This window comes from Thunnus albacares, chromosome 14 (assembly GCF_914725855.1).
Source record: "Thunnus albacares chromosome 14, fThuAlb1.1, whole genome shotgun sequence".
Lineage (NCBI taxonomy): Eukaryota > Metazoa > Chordata > Actinopteri > Scombriformes > Scombridae > Thunnus > Thunnus albacares.
This window is the reverse complement of record NC_058119.1, coordinates 23,010,032-23,026,015: the sequence shown is the minus strand read 5'-3', so window position 1 is coordinate 23,026,015 and position 15,984 is coordinate 23,010,032. Positions and strand designations below refer to the sequence as shown.

Genomic DNA, 15,984 nt, shown 5'->3' with positions numbered 1-15,984 from the left:
GGAATTTATATCTGAAAGCACAATCCACACATTAATCAACATTAGAGAGGGAATGTGGCTCTTTTGGTCGTTTTTCAGCAGCTGTCACCGGGGCAGGATGCTTAAAAGACTATTTGAAATATGCCGGATGCTGCCAAAATGTATTGAGAAAATGAATCCTATATTCCATAAGTCTCTCTGCAGTGCTGTCTGTGTAAGAAGAGTTAATTTACTTAGACTGAGGGGTAGAACAACACGAACAACCAAATCTGAGATAGAACACAGACTGTCATCATGTCAGTGTATTTTTACAGTCACCTGTCTCTGCTATAAAATGCAAAAAGATGAAATATGGTTGTCCAATGGTAAGAACTAAAATCTATGTGATGTTAACACACCTCAAATATGAAGACAGAGATTGTTCGCTCGTGTTGCTCAGTACTGTGCAGCAGTTTTTAATGCCGTTACTTGAGTTGTATTTTCACTTTCAGTTGGAGCTGCAACGATTAGTTAGATGGCTGTTATTGATTAGCTGAACAACAGAAAATTAATCGCCAATTATTCTGATGATTGATTTACTGTTTTGAATCATTTTCTTTAAGAAGAAATGTCAAAATTCTCTGATTCCAGCTTCTCAAATGTAAATATTTTCTGGGTTATTGAGTCTTCTGTGGTAGTGAACTGAACACCTTTTGAGTTATGGGCTGTTGGTTGTGACAAAAGAAGACATTTGAGGACATCACATCATTTTTGAACATGTTAGATCAAAAAACTAATTGATTAATTGAGAAAATACTGAACAGATTAATCAATAATAATGGAATTAATCATTAGTTGCAACCCTACTTTAAATTAACATTAACTTGGGGACACTGCACACTGATATAGAAATTAAAAGCTTTAAATGTGGCAAAAATAATTTAATTCACTACTGATCAATTACTCCCAACAGAGTTGACTAGTGGTTTTAGTATTGATTGGTACTAGTTTGTGCTGAGCTTACACTTATCACAAAAAAAATCTGATAAATCTATGACAAAACATCTATAGATATTTATCACATTTGACTTTATATTCAATCCCTTCGGGCAGCATGTTATGAGATGCAAATGACTGAATGCAGTTGGCAATAAAGTTTCTCAACTTAAGAATAAAAATATTACAAATAGGTTTTGTAGCAAAGTAATTCCTCTGCAAAGAATTCTCCAAATTAGTTTAATTGGTTAGTGAACACAGTGCCTAATAGAAAGCTATAGGACAGTTAGTTTTAGTTATTGTATATTTTGATTATCAGATTTCTTTTCACAAAAGTCAATTAGAGAAACGAAAAGCTATAGAAAGTTTGAAGAGCTGAAAACTTTATGATACAACCTTTATCACCCAAGTACAAGACTCTGGAAAGCAATGACTGCATTTAAAAAACAAGGATAAAATTTGATGAGCTTCTATCTTAAACAAACGTATAGACGGAGAGTGATGTATACAAAAGCAAGCACATGTAGACTAAGTACTGTAGTCATGGACTGAGGCCATAAAGATCTGTGCAAGGCTAATTTAATAGCACAGAGAGAACCACCATCAGGTCATAAAATAAACGCATTAAACACAGTAACGCATTGCAGCCCCTGAAACCGTGTGTGTGTGTCTGTCTCTGTGTGTCCCGGAGGTGTGTTTGATCTCCTGACTGTGATAATGTGATATCCAGCCCTTGTCTTTGATCCCCTCATCTCTATAAACAGTGCTGATGCCTGGTAAACACACGCTACCATTAACACACTGATAGCACTGCTCTATGTGTGTGTGTATGTGTGTCTGTGTGTGTGTGTGTGTGTGTGTGTGTGTGTGTGTGTGTGTGTGTGTGTGAGACAGAGATAAAGGTACTTTTAATGAGTGTACCCAACAGAGTTAAAGTGAGTTTAAGGGCATAAAATCCCCTTTAGATAACAACCTGAAAACACTGCTGGGTGGATTCACCTCAAAACACACAAAATACAGTGTGTTTCCACCTCACAGTAACATGCAGTCGGTGGATCATTTCAGTTAAAACACAAAATTTTCTGCAACTTGCAACAAAGTTAATACAAAAATATTGCTAAATGCATATTTATTTGTGTGTTGTGTGCATGTGTTTAAAAGGCAATGAACAACAAGTGGAGAATCCCTTGTGTTTTGTCCTTTTCATTAGATCGTAATTTAAAATGAGAGGAGATGAGTTCAGATGAGATAATGGAGAGACACACACAAAATCATCAAATCATAATATAATATAGAGTAAAGAAAGGAGTCTTGGTTATGTACGAAGGCAAATCTGCTTTAAAACCAGCTCATCACTGTCTTAATTGCACCAATTTGTACAATTACTTGACAATGATGTGTGTTATATAATGGTGTTACATCATTAGCTGTAGAAACAGGTACTGTAGGTTTAATTTTCTCCCTCATGAGGAAAAGCTTTGTTGTTATGTGATTCAGATGAGACTGAAGACAATGTCCATTTTATGCTTTATAACTCGTTATATCATGATTTAAGGGCTCTATTTCTTATTTATACAATCCTTTATCTCTATTGACTTCTTCTGGTTGGATGATTGTTAAAGAATTGTGGTGTAATTTAGGAAAGATGCCTTTTATCGTGGCAGATTGTATATGTAAAAGTTCTTTGCAAATTGTTATGAATGGCAAGTCTTATGAATGGTTTTGACTGGACAACAATCAAAATTTCTTGATCTTTTCCAAACCCTGCAAGCAAATATATTGATCTACAAAACACAACAATTCAGTCTTCCTGCTGCATGCTTGCAGCCTAATTGTTGTTTGGTGTTGGTTCAGACTGCTTCTGTAAGTCATCTTTCATAAATGTAAGAAGACAGAGGATGACTCTGAGGCTTTTATAAAACCTCATTTGACACTACAGAACTTCAATGTGGGTGATCAAAGATGTCTTTCACAGGTAATTCCAGTGAAAGATATGTGATATCCTTGCTGGATGTGGGAGAAGATATATGTGGACAAAATAAAGAGAAAACTTGAACTCAGGGGCATTTTTTTAGTGGGCTGACGGGATGTTAGCTGACCACGGGTGCTGTTCACATCAGTCATACTCACAGTGAAGCACACCCTCTTGGGTATTATCTCTGTATGTTTTTTTTTTGTGTGTGCCAAAAATACATAATCCAGCTGTATGTGAACACTTTGAAGAAAACTGTGACATTTTTCAAACACCACCAGAGAACAGATCTCAAAGCATTGAAAAGCTCTCTGCTGGATGAGGGGAAGCGAAAGAACAGGGCAGAGGAAAAAGGAAAGGAGAACAAAGGAGAGGACAGGTGTGATTCCCACTGAGTCTTCTGCACAGACCTCCGAAGAGAAGCAGAGGAGGAAAAGTAGAAAAAAAAGGAAGGAAAAACTTAGTATAGAAGTATAGAAAGGAGCAGAAGCATCGCTCCAATGTGTGTTCAATCTAAATCCCAAATCAACAGGCCTGTTAAAACATGAGCGATTAGGGAGCGGCTCTGCATTTTGTCACTTTACAAACATGGTATAAGTGCTTTGGTTTTATTTCTTGTAGCGCTGCCAGTTGTAAAGTGCTTTTTTTCTTGTTAACTGTCAAGTGTTCTTGTATAGACTATCATATTAGGCTTTACATCAAATAAATACAATTTGATATGCACAGATGACTAACTCCACTAAGACGAATGACCTTTAATATCCTCTAACCAGTATCGCTCTGTTATTAGTTGACTCCTGAGATCACCTGTCAATCAAACAGTATGGATAGCGATGTCTTTTCCATGCATTTTCCTTCTGTTATGTTTCTGTAGGTGGTGCTCTAAATTGTGTCCCAGTCTTACTCTACAGACTAACTGTATACAATATATACTACACTTATCTTTATAGTAATTAACAGTTTTGTACTGACAGAAAATTATACAATTTCTATATTCTCCAGCACTCCATGATTAAAAATCAGCCTTCCTCAGAGCATGTATGACACCTGTTTGACAGCTCAATGTCAAAACATGTCAGCAGATTTGTCGGTCTATTGCCCGTAAATAAAGTAATCTAAAAGGAGAATATAGATGCTGCTTTTTTAAAACACAGAACTGAATTTCAGTGCAGGAGAAAAGCACCTGTTTCCTTTTAGGAAATGATCATATTTATAATAATATTATATTAATATATACAATATTTATGCCATCTTATGTCAATCAAACTGCTTATTTACTTAGTTATTTTGCTTTCCTAAAGTGTTCCTGGAGCTGTTTCACTATCATCCACAATCATTTTTTATTTTTCCATCTGGGATCAGCTTTTCTTTGTGCAGTGCATTGTGGTGGAATAGTGCACATCAGCCGCATATTTAAAAGCTTTTTAGTATGAACACTCACTGTTTTGAGTAGACTTCATTCTGTCAAACTGCAAACTCAAAACCTGTTTATATAGTATGGAACTGGGACACACTTATAGTCTGTGCAGCCATATTGGTTATTGCTATTTTCCCATAAATTCCAAAGAATTTGGAAAAGCAACAACATGTTAGCAAATTTTAAATCTCAGCTGACTATAGTGTGAATTAATTTTTTATTTGTTGTTCATAAATGATAAAAAGTAACGGGATAGTTCTGGGATTGGCCTGTTGATTCAGGATCCACTACTGTAAAACCTCATTGAGTGCGTTCTCAATACTGATTGGCTTTCACACCTGTCCGTTCCTTCCCGCTGCGTCTCCATTCGGGGTTTTCAAGTAGAACGTAGAAGGAGGACTGCTTATTGTACACTTCCCGGTCTAAGATCCTAATGGTTATGGTCTTCCTGTATGGGACAAACACGTACACACACACACACACACACATAGAGGGAGGTGGTAAATGCATGCATGGTAAACAAACAACATGACAAGGTATGTACACAAAAAAAAAAAAATTGTCACACACACACACACACACACATATGCGCACATACACACAGAGTGGAGTAGTGGATGTGGTGAGATGAGGTGATCCACAACCTGCTGCATGTTCAGTGAGGACACATCAGGAGGAGGAACACAGTAGAAAGAAAGGCAGAACATTTAAATCTCCTCCTGTGTGCCTCCATCGAGAACATGCAGCATCTGCTGTGCGGTGGACACTCTGGGGTCAAAGTTCACAGGGTCAAGAGGCTCACCCCCTTCCTGACCTTTGGTGTCGTTGCTCTCCACCAGGCGAGGCTCTCCGATTTCTAGGTAGAAGGTTTTGTTCTTCTCGTACTCCTCGTCGTCAATTACTTTCACGTTGATGGTTTTACTGAGGAGGAGGAGGAGGAAGAGGAGGAGGAGGAGGAGGAAGGGGGGAAGGAAAAGAGGAGGAGGAGGGAAAGAAGAGAAGGAAGAACAGTGAGGAAAGTACAGGCTGGAAACTGGAAAACCAAGAGGAAACAGAAAAGAGCAGCGTTTGGATTTCCCACAAGCACCTGTCTAGTTAAAAAAAAAAACAAGCAAACATTCTCATTTTGCTTTGTGAGAGGATGTTTTACCTTTAATGTTTTTTATATTTCCACCTCATCTTACCATGACATGTCAGATTATGATTTGATGCTATCGAGGCAGCTCACTGTGAAAATAGATCTGATAAACTCCTCACTCTGCCAGCCTGCGGTCCTGATCGAGACACTTCAATCTTCCACTCCGGTTGTCATGTTGGACAAAAAAAAAAAATTGGCTTGATATCAGCCTTTTAAAAAAAAACAACTAAAAACTTTGTCACTTGAATGCTAAAAGCTTAATGAAGTCTGGCAGTAGCTGGAGACTTTAATAACTCTATTAGTCATTTTGGCAGGTGAGCAATCATGAAGCACAATGATGAATTTGGCTTGTATAATCAGGGAACTTTTGGAATCCAGCAGCTTTGCATTTTAATTTTGGACATTTTTGTATTGATATTTCACATCGCCCTCTACTTTGATTAGTACCACGCAGTTACAATTGTTGGAGTCTGAAGTTCTATTATTACTTAAAATTTACATTTATACAGCAAAATAGGATTTTTTATTTTTGCTTTGTTGGCTGTGGGAAACCAAGACAATTCACCATAAATTCAGCCGATCCAAGAACACTATTTTCATCACATTGTAAAAGGTTGGCAGTATGATAACGAGGCTATTAACTGAAAGTGAACAGTCTAGCGAAAAAGGAGTTATAGGTTCTGTTTAGGATTTTGACTGAATTCAAAGTGAACTGACATGAAGTCTTTAAAGTCGCACAGATCAGGCATATAAAGTCGTCAGATACATCAGAAGAATAAGAAACCACCCAAGAACACATGAGCATGAAAAAAAAGAGAGAGACTGAGCAGGAAAATGACAATGAAGAAGGAGCTTTTTTAACAGGAAGATACTGTTTGTCTGCTGCTGCCATTAACACCTCCAACAACTTCAATCATCACTTTCAACAAGACACGTTTGTCATTTAAGACAACAGAAATCGGTAAGAAACTAATACAATGCTGAGATGCCACAACTGAAACAGCACTTAAAGTAACTGCAATTGTTCCTCACCTACACCTTTCACTGTCTGTTTAATTACAATAAAACAGCAATAAAGCAGCCTGTAAACTGTAACAGCATTTTGTCAATGAACAAAGCCAATGATTTTTTTTCTCTGTAGCAGTTTTTTAACCGATACTTAAACTGCTAAGTGTAGCACCTGTTATTGATCAAGCAAATGCTACAGTAAGTAGTGTGGAGAGAGGTGATGTATGTGTGTGTGTGTGTGCTAATATCTGAGGTCACAGTGTGGGACACAGTGTGTGTACCGTATGTATGTGTGTGACTGCCTACAGGCATGTGTGTAAATGTGTGTATTTATCTGTGTTTCCAGACTGGAACAAAACCCATATTCTGATCCAAATCCACTACAGGCTATAACAAAAGCTGAGCTGAGAGAATACTCATAGGCCTACAGGGTGGGAAATGGGAACACACACATACACACAAACAGTAAACACACTCTTACAAGCTTATATAAGCTATTATCTCTAATCACAGGCCTGCAACCTGTTTTGGATCATCAGTTGGCATCATTTTAACAGTATAACACTTGGATATACTGTCTTTTAACTGAGCAGCAATTCTTAAAATTTAAAGTAAATATCCTGCAGCCCCTCAGTTCAGCCTCTGTCTGAAACAGGCTGTTTTAGCTCCTGTCTCTTAAAGGCCCCCCTCCCATGAGACCACTCTGTTCTGATTGGTTAGCTTCCAGAAGCTTCCTCTGGCTCTGTAAACAAACAGTAGTAGTAGGATTTTATTTCTTTCTCTCATTCTTTCCTCGAAATGGAAACTACTCAAATACATGTTTGAGCCTGATCCAAAATATGCAAGTGGACAATACAAACAACCTTAGTAACAACCTTAGCGATAAAAACTACAGAATGAGCGGCAGTTTGCGGGCATGTAGAGGTAAGATTGCAAATGAAGTGTTCAGAGCAGGATGAAGCCCTGGCTTTTGACTTTCAGGAAGCCTTTTTACATATGTTCACTTCAACTTTTGGAACTTTGACCAACAGCCAACACCATAACAGCATAAAAATAAAAGAAAATCACAAAAAAAACCCATATGTCCCCTTTAAAGCTGTATAACATGTGATTTCAGCTTCTTACAGCATCATGTAGAAAAATGAGACAATCCCAGCTGGCGTAAGCAAAAGTACAGACAGCAAATATACATATTAATATCAAAATTGAAAGTATTAATGATGAGGAATGTAAATTTCAGAGTGTTATTATAATATATAACTGGATTATTATTACAGTGCTGACATGTTCTGTATGCAGCCTTTAAATATAGCATCTGGTTAAGGTGGAGTTAATTTTAAACACCTCATCTAACAATGCATAATATTTTATGAGCTGTTCACATGTTTTGTAAGTAAAAAGTACAATATTTCCCTCTGAAATATAGCACAGATTAACTATGAAGTACCACAAAATTGTGCTCAGAAAGTACTTGAGTAAATAGACTTATTTACTTTCCTGCACCGACTCTCTGGGCAGTGACTTGGCATCCGCAGCATGCCCCATTCACGACAGAAGACACATTGCAGCCTACTAATCATCTAATTATACACGGGAGCATCACAAGTTAATCTATCAGCTGCATGATACAAACACAGGGGGAGGTTAATCCATTAAAATATCATATTCAAACACCAACACACAGACATACACACACACACATGCAATTGTCAGGGGTTAACTCATTACACTACAGGGATTAGCCCATTTATCACTGTCCCATAACAGCAGATGGAGAACAGTTTTCATCTTCTGGCCTGGAGAGGCTCATGACCAACAGGCTGTCATTTACCACTCACACAGCAGCTGGAGGAGTGATGGTAAAGCTCCCTCCCCTGCCTCAAGGTGGAGCCCTTAAGCAAGGCACCTGACATCCCAATGGATGGAGCGGAAGGGGTCAGGGAACTACAATATTTATATCCCCACTAGGAGTATGAATTTCACTCCTAAAATTAATGTAAGTCTATTACCAGTCGACTAGAAGGACCTCATATGACTTTAACAATTACCCCCTACATCTGTGTTTCATGTGGCACATTTGTATTTACCAAATTGCCAAATATTTCCTTCTTTGAGTGTGTGTTTCCACGCTGAGCAGCAATGCACCTCTTGAACGTGCGGACACATTGCCATGAAAGCTGTGATTAATAATCCACTACAGCCTCCATAGTTCTCAACTCAGAAAAAGGCAAAAAAAAAAAAAGTGTAATAAAATCCAAGTGGGACTGGTTAGGTTAAAAAATAAAACAGCAAATTGCTGATTCAGATGGCCGCTCTTTTTGGCAGGACTTTAAAGATCTTTACAGAATACAGACATGGCGGATTTGCACAGGATTGAGAACACAGACAACCGCAATTAACACAAATCAAAGAAGGACCCAAAGCAACACTGGTCCCGTGTGAATAGGGCTTTAGGCAATATTTTCCTTAAAAACATTTCTATCAAATGAGCCACAGAACAAATGCTGTGTGTCATTAACCTAATTCATCAATGCTTTTGTAAGATCTTTAACCACTGATGGATATCTAAGTTTGAATCAGAGGAAACTTAATCAACTTTGTGTGGAAAGTGAATAAAAACATATGATTTAACTCTCCATACATACATAAAAATGGCAATAAATCACAGAGGGTGGTTGACTTTTTCTTTTTCCCAAGTTCGGGAATGGTGACTCCTCTGTTAAACCTGGCAAACATCACAGATGACCAACTCATTGGAACAACGCACAGACACACACTCACATACTTGCACGGTCTAACACGCATATCCAGACAATGCATCAATATCAGATATAATTCATTCATAATTAAGTGGACGTCTTTATCATCTTCATCCGCACCTCTCTCTCTCTCTCTCGCTTGTTTCACATGTAAACACACACACACACACACACACACAAAATACATGAACACACATTTCCCTCCACATAACAAACATGTTGGCTGTACAGTGTGCTGTCCCGTTGCCATGGCAACACAATGTTTGGGTAACCAACAGGGGTGGAGAAGATTGTTTCCAGACCAGTGATGGGTGTGTGTGTGTGTGTGTGTCTGTGTGTGTGTGTGTGTGTGTGTGTGTGTGTGTGTGTGTACTGACAAGTGAGTGTATTTGAGAGGGAGAAGAGGTCACATGCTGTACACACACACACACACAACGCTGATTTGTGTGTTTGTATATTGTATGTGTGTGTAATAATGTGTGTGAGAAGGACTTTGATATCACGCAGTGGCTTTCATTGTTTGCAGTAAGTGGTGTCTTTATGTGTGTCTGTATTCGATCACTTTAATCTACCAACCATATGTACAGTAAGAACAGTGTAAGCAAATGCTTGTGTGTGTGTGTGTGTGTGTGTGTGTGTGTGTGTGTGTGTGTGTGGCCATGTGATGGTTCAGTAAGAAAAGTGGTATCGGTAACGTACTGAAAAATGTGATATTTGCACATCAACTTACACATATCACACACACACACACACACACACGCAGAGGTGATATCACACTTGCATGACAGCATTCACAAATGTATCACACTAACATGTTTTCACACCCACACACATACACACTAAATGAATTTCAGCTGCAGGAATTCAAAAATACACACACACACACACACACACACACACACACTCACACACACTTTACTCCAGGGAACACAATGTGTGTACATCTGTGTTTCCACAGAGATGTCCTCCATCTGACTTTGCTAAAACGCATTAAAAAACACTGGTGAACATCTGAGCAGCTGCGACAGATCTCCACTTCCATCACTTCTTCATCACACTCCATCTCTTCTTTTCCTCGCTCTGTTTCATCTGCTGTTTCTCTTTTTCTTTGTCTTCCATAAACAAGATTCCTGCAACACTTTTAACACTTGGCCTCTGTTAGAGTTCAAGAAAACTTCCCCGGAATGAGCCAGAAGAATAAGAGATGATGGAATAAACAGTCGATAGATTAACTTGATGGAGCAATAATAAAGCAGAGGATAGGTTCAACTACAAACGCACACCTTTGCCAGCTGGTGATCTGCATGTGCCAGGATATAATTTCACCATTTTGCGTGTCTGTCCATGTTGCTGACCTTGACTTTTCCTTTTTGCTGATGAAATTTGTTCACGTTTGGCTCTCTGTCTCCATGATTTTCCATACTCGCCTCCTTTCAAAATAAATGATTTTGCAGGTTTTTGGCTCTGGTTCTCCTGCAATTTAGTCCCTGAATGTTTGGCATTGTGAGAACACCGTTAACCGTCCCATGATGCTTTGAGACATGAAAGTGGTGGAGCTCTTTTATCAGAGTACGTTGCATGATTTAGCTCATAAACATCAAAATGTTCCTGCTATTCCTTGATAACACTTAACCATACAATATATTGTTTATCTACAAAGGGAGAACATTAGAACTTGACAGGGAAAGACACGTAGTGTGCTAAAGATTGTCCAAACTGTTACCAAAAATGCCAAGAAAATGATCCTTTAAAGCTAAAAGATAGACATGCATTCACTCAACAGAGACAGTTTCCAAACTAAACCTCCCTAAATGTTAGCTTGTATCAATTATTGTATGTAAAATGTCTGAAAAACACACATATATGTGAATGTATCCATCTCATGATGATTCACTTGTGATTCACAGGTGAAACTTTTGTCTGTAAAAAAGAACGTTAACACTTTATTTTACAGGTCCTTTGATTTTGTACTCATTCCTTGGAAAGGTTTTATGTAATTTGCAGGTATTTAATGGTAAGTTTTAAAGAAAGTGTGGTGAAATTTGGTAAAATTATAAGAAAAACTGGAAAAAAATGTCAAGTTGGTTGAGTTGGTAAGTGCCCACTCATTATATTTTGATTCATATGTGGTTGTTAATTTGCAAAAATTCTTTATAAATTGGATTCTTAACAATTACTCGACTGAAAGAAAATGCTTAGTTTTCAAGTGTGTAGTTTTGTGTGTCAAAGCAGCTACTTTTAGGAAATTGTTGAAAAAAAATCCCTGAAATTGGTAGGAAAGCAATTCATTCATAAAATAAAGTGCTGAACATTCAAAGTGGATGTTTTCATGTGATGGCTTATGTTTCACATAATATGAATAAACCACAAGTACATGAATGTGAAATCATTGTGTTTCACATATAAAATGTGATACATTTATTTGGTCTTAAGGAAAAGTTATGTCATAAAAATCTCTAGCAGAAGCACACAAGTACATAGATAGTCTCAGTGTCTGTATGTTTTCACTAACAGGTGATGGATGAACATAATGCAGTATGCAACATGACTCGACTATGTGACTGCCTCTGCATCTATGACAGAGATCCTTCAAAGTAGAAGCCCTTTTGCGTGACGTCTTTGAATGACATTTTTCATTTGCTTTATAGATTTATGCCCGTATGGGAAAACAAAGTTGCCAGAGGCTTTCTAAATTACATGGCACGTTTGACACTAACAAACCACTTTCCCCCCGCATCACACAAACACATATACACACAGGAAGTTGTAAAGCACAACAGACATTAGTGCCGGTCACTCCTCGCTCCTCAGCAACCTGCCTTAGCGACGTATTTGGATCGGAAAATTTGAGTTTGGGAACCACCGCTTTATTTTAGGTTTGGGGGGAAAAAATGCTGCCGCTCAGCTGGTTGGTTTGTGTGTGTGTGTGTGTGTGTGTGTGTATGTGGACGAGTGGAGGAAGGGAGGTAGTGGACAATCAAGTCCAATTTGTATGAATGTGATGGAAAAAACCTCTTTGTTCTTTATCTCTGTGAGTTCAAATTCATGTTTTCATGTATTTGCATGTCAGAAGTGTTGTTTAAACGTGAGTTTGGAAAAGTGGGGGTTGGGTGTGTGTGTGTGTGTGTGTGTGTGTGTGTAGAACTGGCCTTTCAGACTGCAAACTGGTTTGTTTGTGTGGAACAGATTGCCGGTGGGCGGACGTCGGTCGCAGACTAAACAAAAGTATTGTGTGTGCGTGTTCTTGTGTATATGGCGTGTATTTGTGTGGACGGATTAAAGAGTGTCAGCATGGGTGCCTGTTTTTTTTGCCTGCTCGTGTTATGTCACACACAAAACTCTGTGTGTGTGTGTGTGTGTGTATTTAAGTTTGTGCCTGCACTTGTGTAAACATGAACATGATGGCAACAGCAGAGTGGGATTTTATTAGCAGTGTGAACACCTATGTGTGACAGATTAAAGCAGGGAGCGCTGGGTATGTGTGTGTGTATGTGTCCTGTTTACACACAATGGTTTTATAGGACAAAGCTGATAATGTTGTTGGCTGCAGTGGGAAACCACAACAATAGGCTGACAGCGCTTAGCCAGGCCTCCTCTAATAAGCTCCAGTCTGCTCACTAATACACATAATCCTGACTTTATGGATGCTAATGGAAACACAAAAGGTTACGTACACACACACCTGTAACAGGGCTACTGTCGTGTAGCGTCTCTGTGATATCTTATCGTATGAAAACAAAATGGTTTTTGACACTCTATAGCTGGCTGATCCTGATTTAACCTTTAGCCTATCTACAATAGTCTCTGCTAAAAATTTTAATTATTCAAACATGCGGCATCTGGTTGCTGCTTCTTGGGGAAAATCTGGCTGGTGCACATTTGCGATTTGTAATAAACTGATGAGAAGAAAACAAGAAACAAAGAAAATGTTGTCATTTAAACTACTGAATTAATTGTGATCATAAATGTGTTGTCTCATTTATAAAATTTAGCTATTCTATAACACCATCACAGACATGACAAAAGCAACTGCTTCGGATGTTATCAGCCCATTAAATGGCTTATTAGTTGTCAACGGGACCGATAGATACGAGGTGGTATGGCTGGACTCTACCTCCTAATTGGCTCAGTAGGCCAGTATCATCCATTGGTAAGGTGGAGGTGGTCACCTTTGAGTTACAGATGCCGGATGACCCGGGGAAGTAGTTCAGATGACTGCAAGATGACTTGATAAGATGATTTTTCCCTTATTGGGAGGAGGTGGGTTGGGTGTATGGCTAGATAGCAAGTTGGCAAAAAGTTGCAAATTGCAAGCAGGAGACGACAGCTCGAGACCACCGCTTGCTTCCACTGGGACATTTTCACTGCAATTTACTGCAGTTTAACCTGACATTTTTACCACATTTTACTGCATTCATAACTAACTGTTGCCACGTTTAACCACATTTATAGAAATCATTTTAACCCAAACCATGTTTTTTTTTTCCTAACCCTTACCAAGTGTTTTTTGTGACTGAACCTAACCAGACCTTAACCACAGCGCTGTCACACCATAAAACATAAATGTAACCACCTGAAGCATTATAATGATAGTGATAACAAGTGATAATGGCCATTTAATGGGCTGATAACATCCGAAACAGATGACAAAGGAATGTAAATAATATTCTACTGTAACTGTGATTAGATGAATTCAAACTGGTGGCTGCTGGGAGGAAGAATATCAATCTTAAACCTCGTTTTAGAAAATCCTCAGCGTGACTGAAACGTATGAATGAAAAGTAAACTGGTTAAACTCTCAATGGAAAAAAGAATCACTGGTTTTGACCGGGAGGATTCAAGTAGCCACAGCTGTAGAGGCTCATAGTTGCACTGTAACTTTTCCCGGATGCATCCATTTTAGAAAGAAGATCAAAAGTTTAGCTCGATAATCTGTTTCTGCTTCCTTTGAGAATCATAACAGCTTTTACAGCTTTCTCGTCTCAGCCAGGAGGTCGGTGAGGAACTTCAGTGACGGCCATTTTGCATGTTTTCTCAGCATAGAGTAGCTATATCAGTCTGATACTGAACAGGGCTATTTTTATTGGACAGTACTAAGCAAAACAGTTGACGAAGACATAAACAGCAGCCTTTTTTTTTTTTATAACTGGTGTGTTTGTGTGCGTCAGACCCTCCTCTGTCATTTGAACTATTTTCTATCATCGCAGGGAGTTTCCCTGACTTCTCTCTCTCGCTACAGTCTGGCTATCTCACTTCATTCCTATCTGCAGGAGATCTTGTTAACCAAATAAGGAGTTTGGAAAATCCTGGGGACTCCCTCACGCACACACAACTATAAACACACACACACACATGCGGCTACACACAGGAAATGTCACTGAGGAGCTTGTAAATCTGATTGAAAACACACGTATAAGTTTCTGCATGTGTATGTGTGTGTGTATGAGCCATATAACATCAATAACTTTCAACAACTTCACATATGGAAGCTGCTGAGGTTTCTAAGTGACGTCCTTTTTTGGTAGCTTCACATTTGGGGACAAGTTGTTTTTCTTTTTTGGATGTGTGTGTGTGTGTGTGAGAGAGAGAGAGAGTGTGTGTAATGTGTTTTGGTCAAGAAGTGAAGCTTCTTGGACTTCATTAAACATGTCAACGTGTTACAGTGAATTCTGGATTGTGACGTAACATCATCATGTTACGTTGCAAATAGGCTACAGTATGTAAGCTGAAAAAAAAACACAAAAGCAGACACACACATGCACAAACACAAACTGTCCTCGCTCAAAGTAATACAAAGTTTGAGATCTCAGGCGAAAGTGGATTACAGTGTGTCAATAAAGAGTTGCGTTAGCTGGATCGCTTTTGGGAAAATTAGTTCACACAGTCACATCATGTGCTCATCACGCCTCTTTTGTTGAGTAGTTTATACTCAGAGGAGGGTTAATAAAAGTGGATGGTGTAACACAGCCGATAGCTCATCTTTTGGCTCTCCAGTCTGTCAAAGTTCAGCACTGTCGAGACTGTTTGCTATTGGTCAATGGCAGAAATGCATGTGTCAAAGCTCACCAAAGTTGAAGTTGTTGTGCAAAACTTGCAGAGATTTACTTCTTCCTGCGCGCAATGTGAATCTGCTTTTTGGGGAGATTCCATTTAAATGTAGGCTATAAACTTGTGCTGCTCTCTCTCTAATTTGTCTTCCTATGTTAAAGTCCTCTGCTTCTTTTTTGAGTAGTTTTTTTCCCCTATGGTAAAAAAGTCTAATACAGCTAATTAATGGTGGTTTTACTTATTCAAGTCACGATTAAGTGAAAGATTGCTGAGCTCAGCGATTTATATGTACATGTACTGGACAAACACACTCACTCACGTACACACACACACACACACACACACTCCCTGCGGTTTATAATTGCAATTACAGCAGGGAAATAGCTAGAAGTTAGAAGGAGTGACAGATGGCGAGGCTGCAGAACAAAGTGATATTTGAATATAGTGTATATATCATGTTCTATATGTACCAACCAACCACTTCATAATGAGAACAGGGGAAGAAAGGGAGAGTATGTGTGTGAGAGAGAGAGCGGCAGCAGAAGAGCAAGAGAGGATATGAATGTTAATCAGCTGAATCTGCCAAACCAGCTACAGTGCTCCATCATTTCCTGGCCATTTATGAGCTCTAAGCTGCACGATGGGATCAGTGCTAATGGAGAGTGACGCATAGTCAAGTGGACTGAAG

At 38.8% G+C, this 15,984-nt stretch overlaps 1 protein-coding gene across 1 annotated transcript in view; it reads right to left on the bottom strand.

Moving 5' to 3' along the window:
• The window catches only part of slc8a1b (solute carrier family 8 member 1b), a 149,130-nt gene that overhangs the window by 38,300 nt on the left and 94,846 nt on the right, over window positions 1–15,984 (bottom strand). The window contains exon 5 of the mRNA XM_044373418.1: window positions 4,682–4,791. Within this exon, the coding sequence (XP_044229353.1) occupies window positions 4,682–4,791 (110 nt within the window). The remainder of the gene's footprint in view (window positions 1–4,681; window positions 4,792–15,984) is intronic.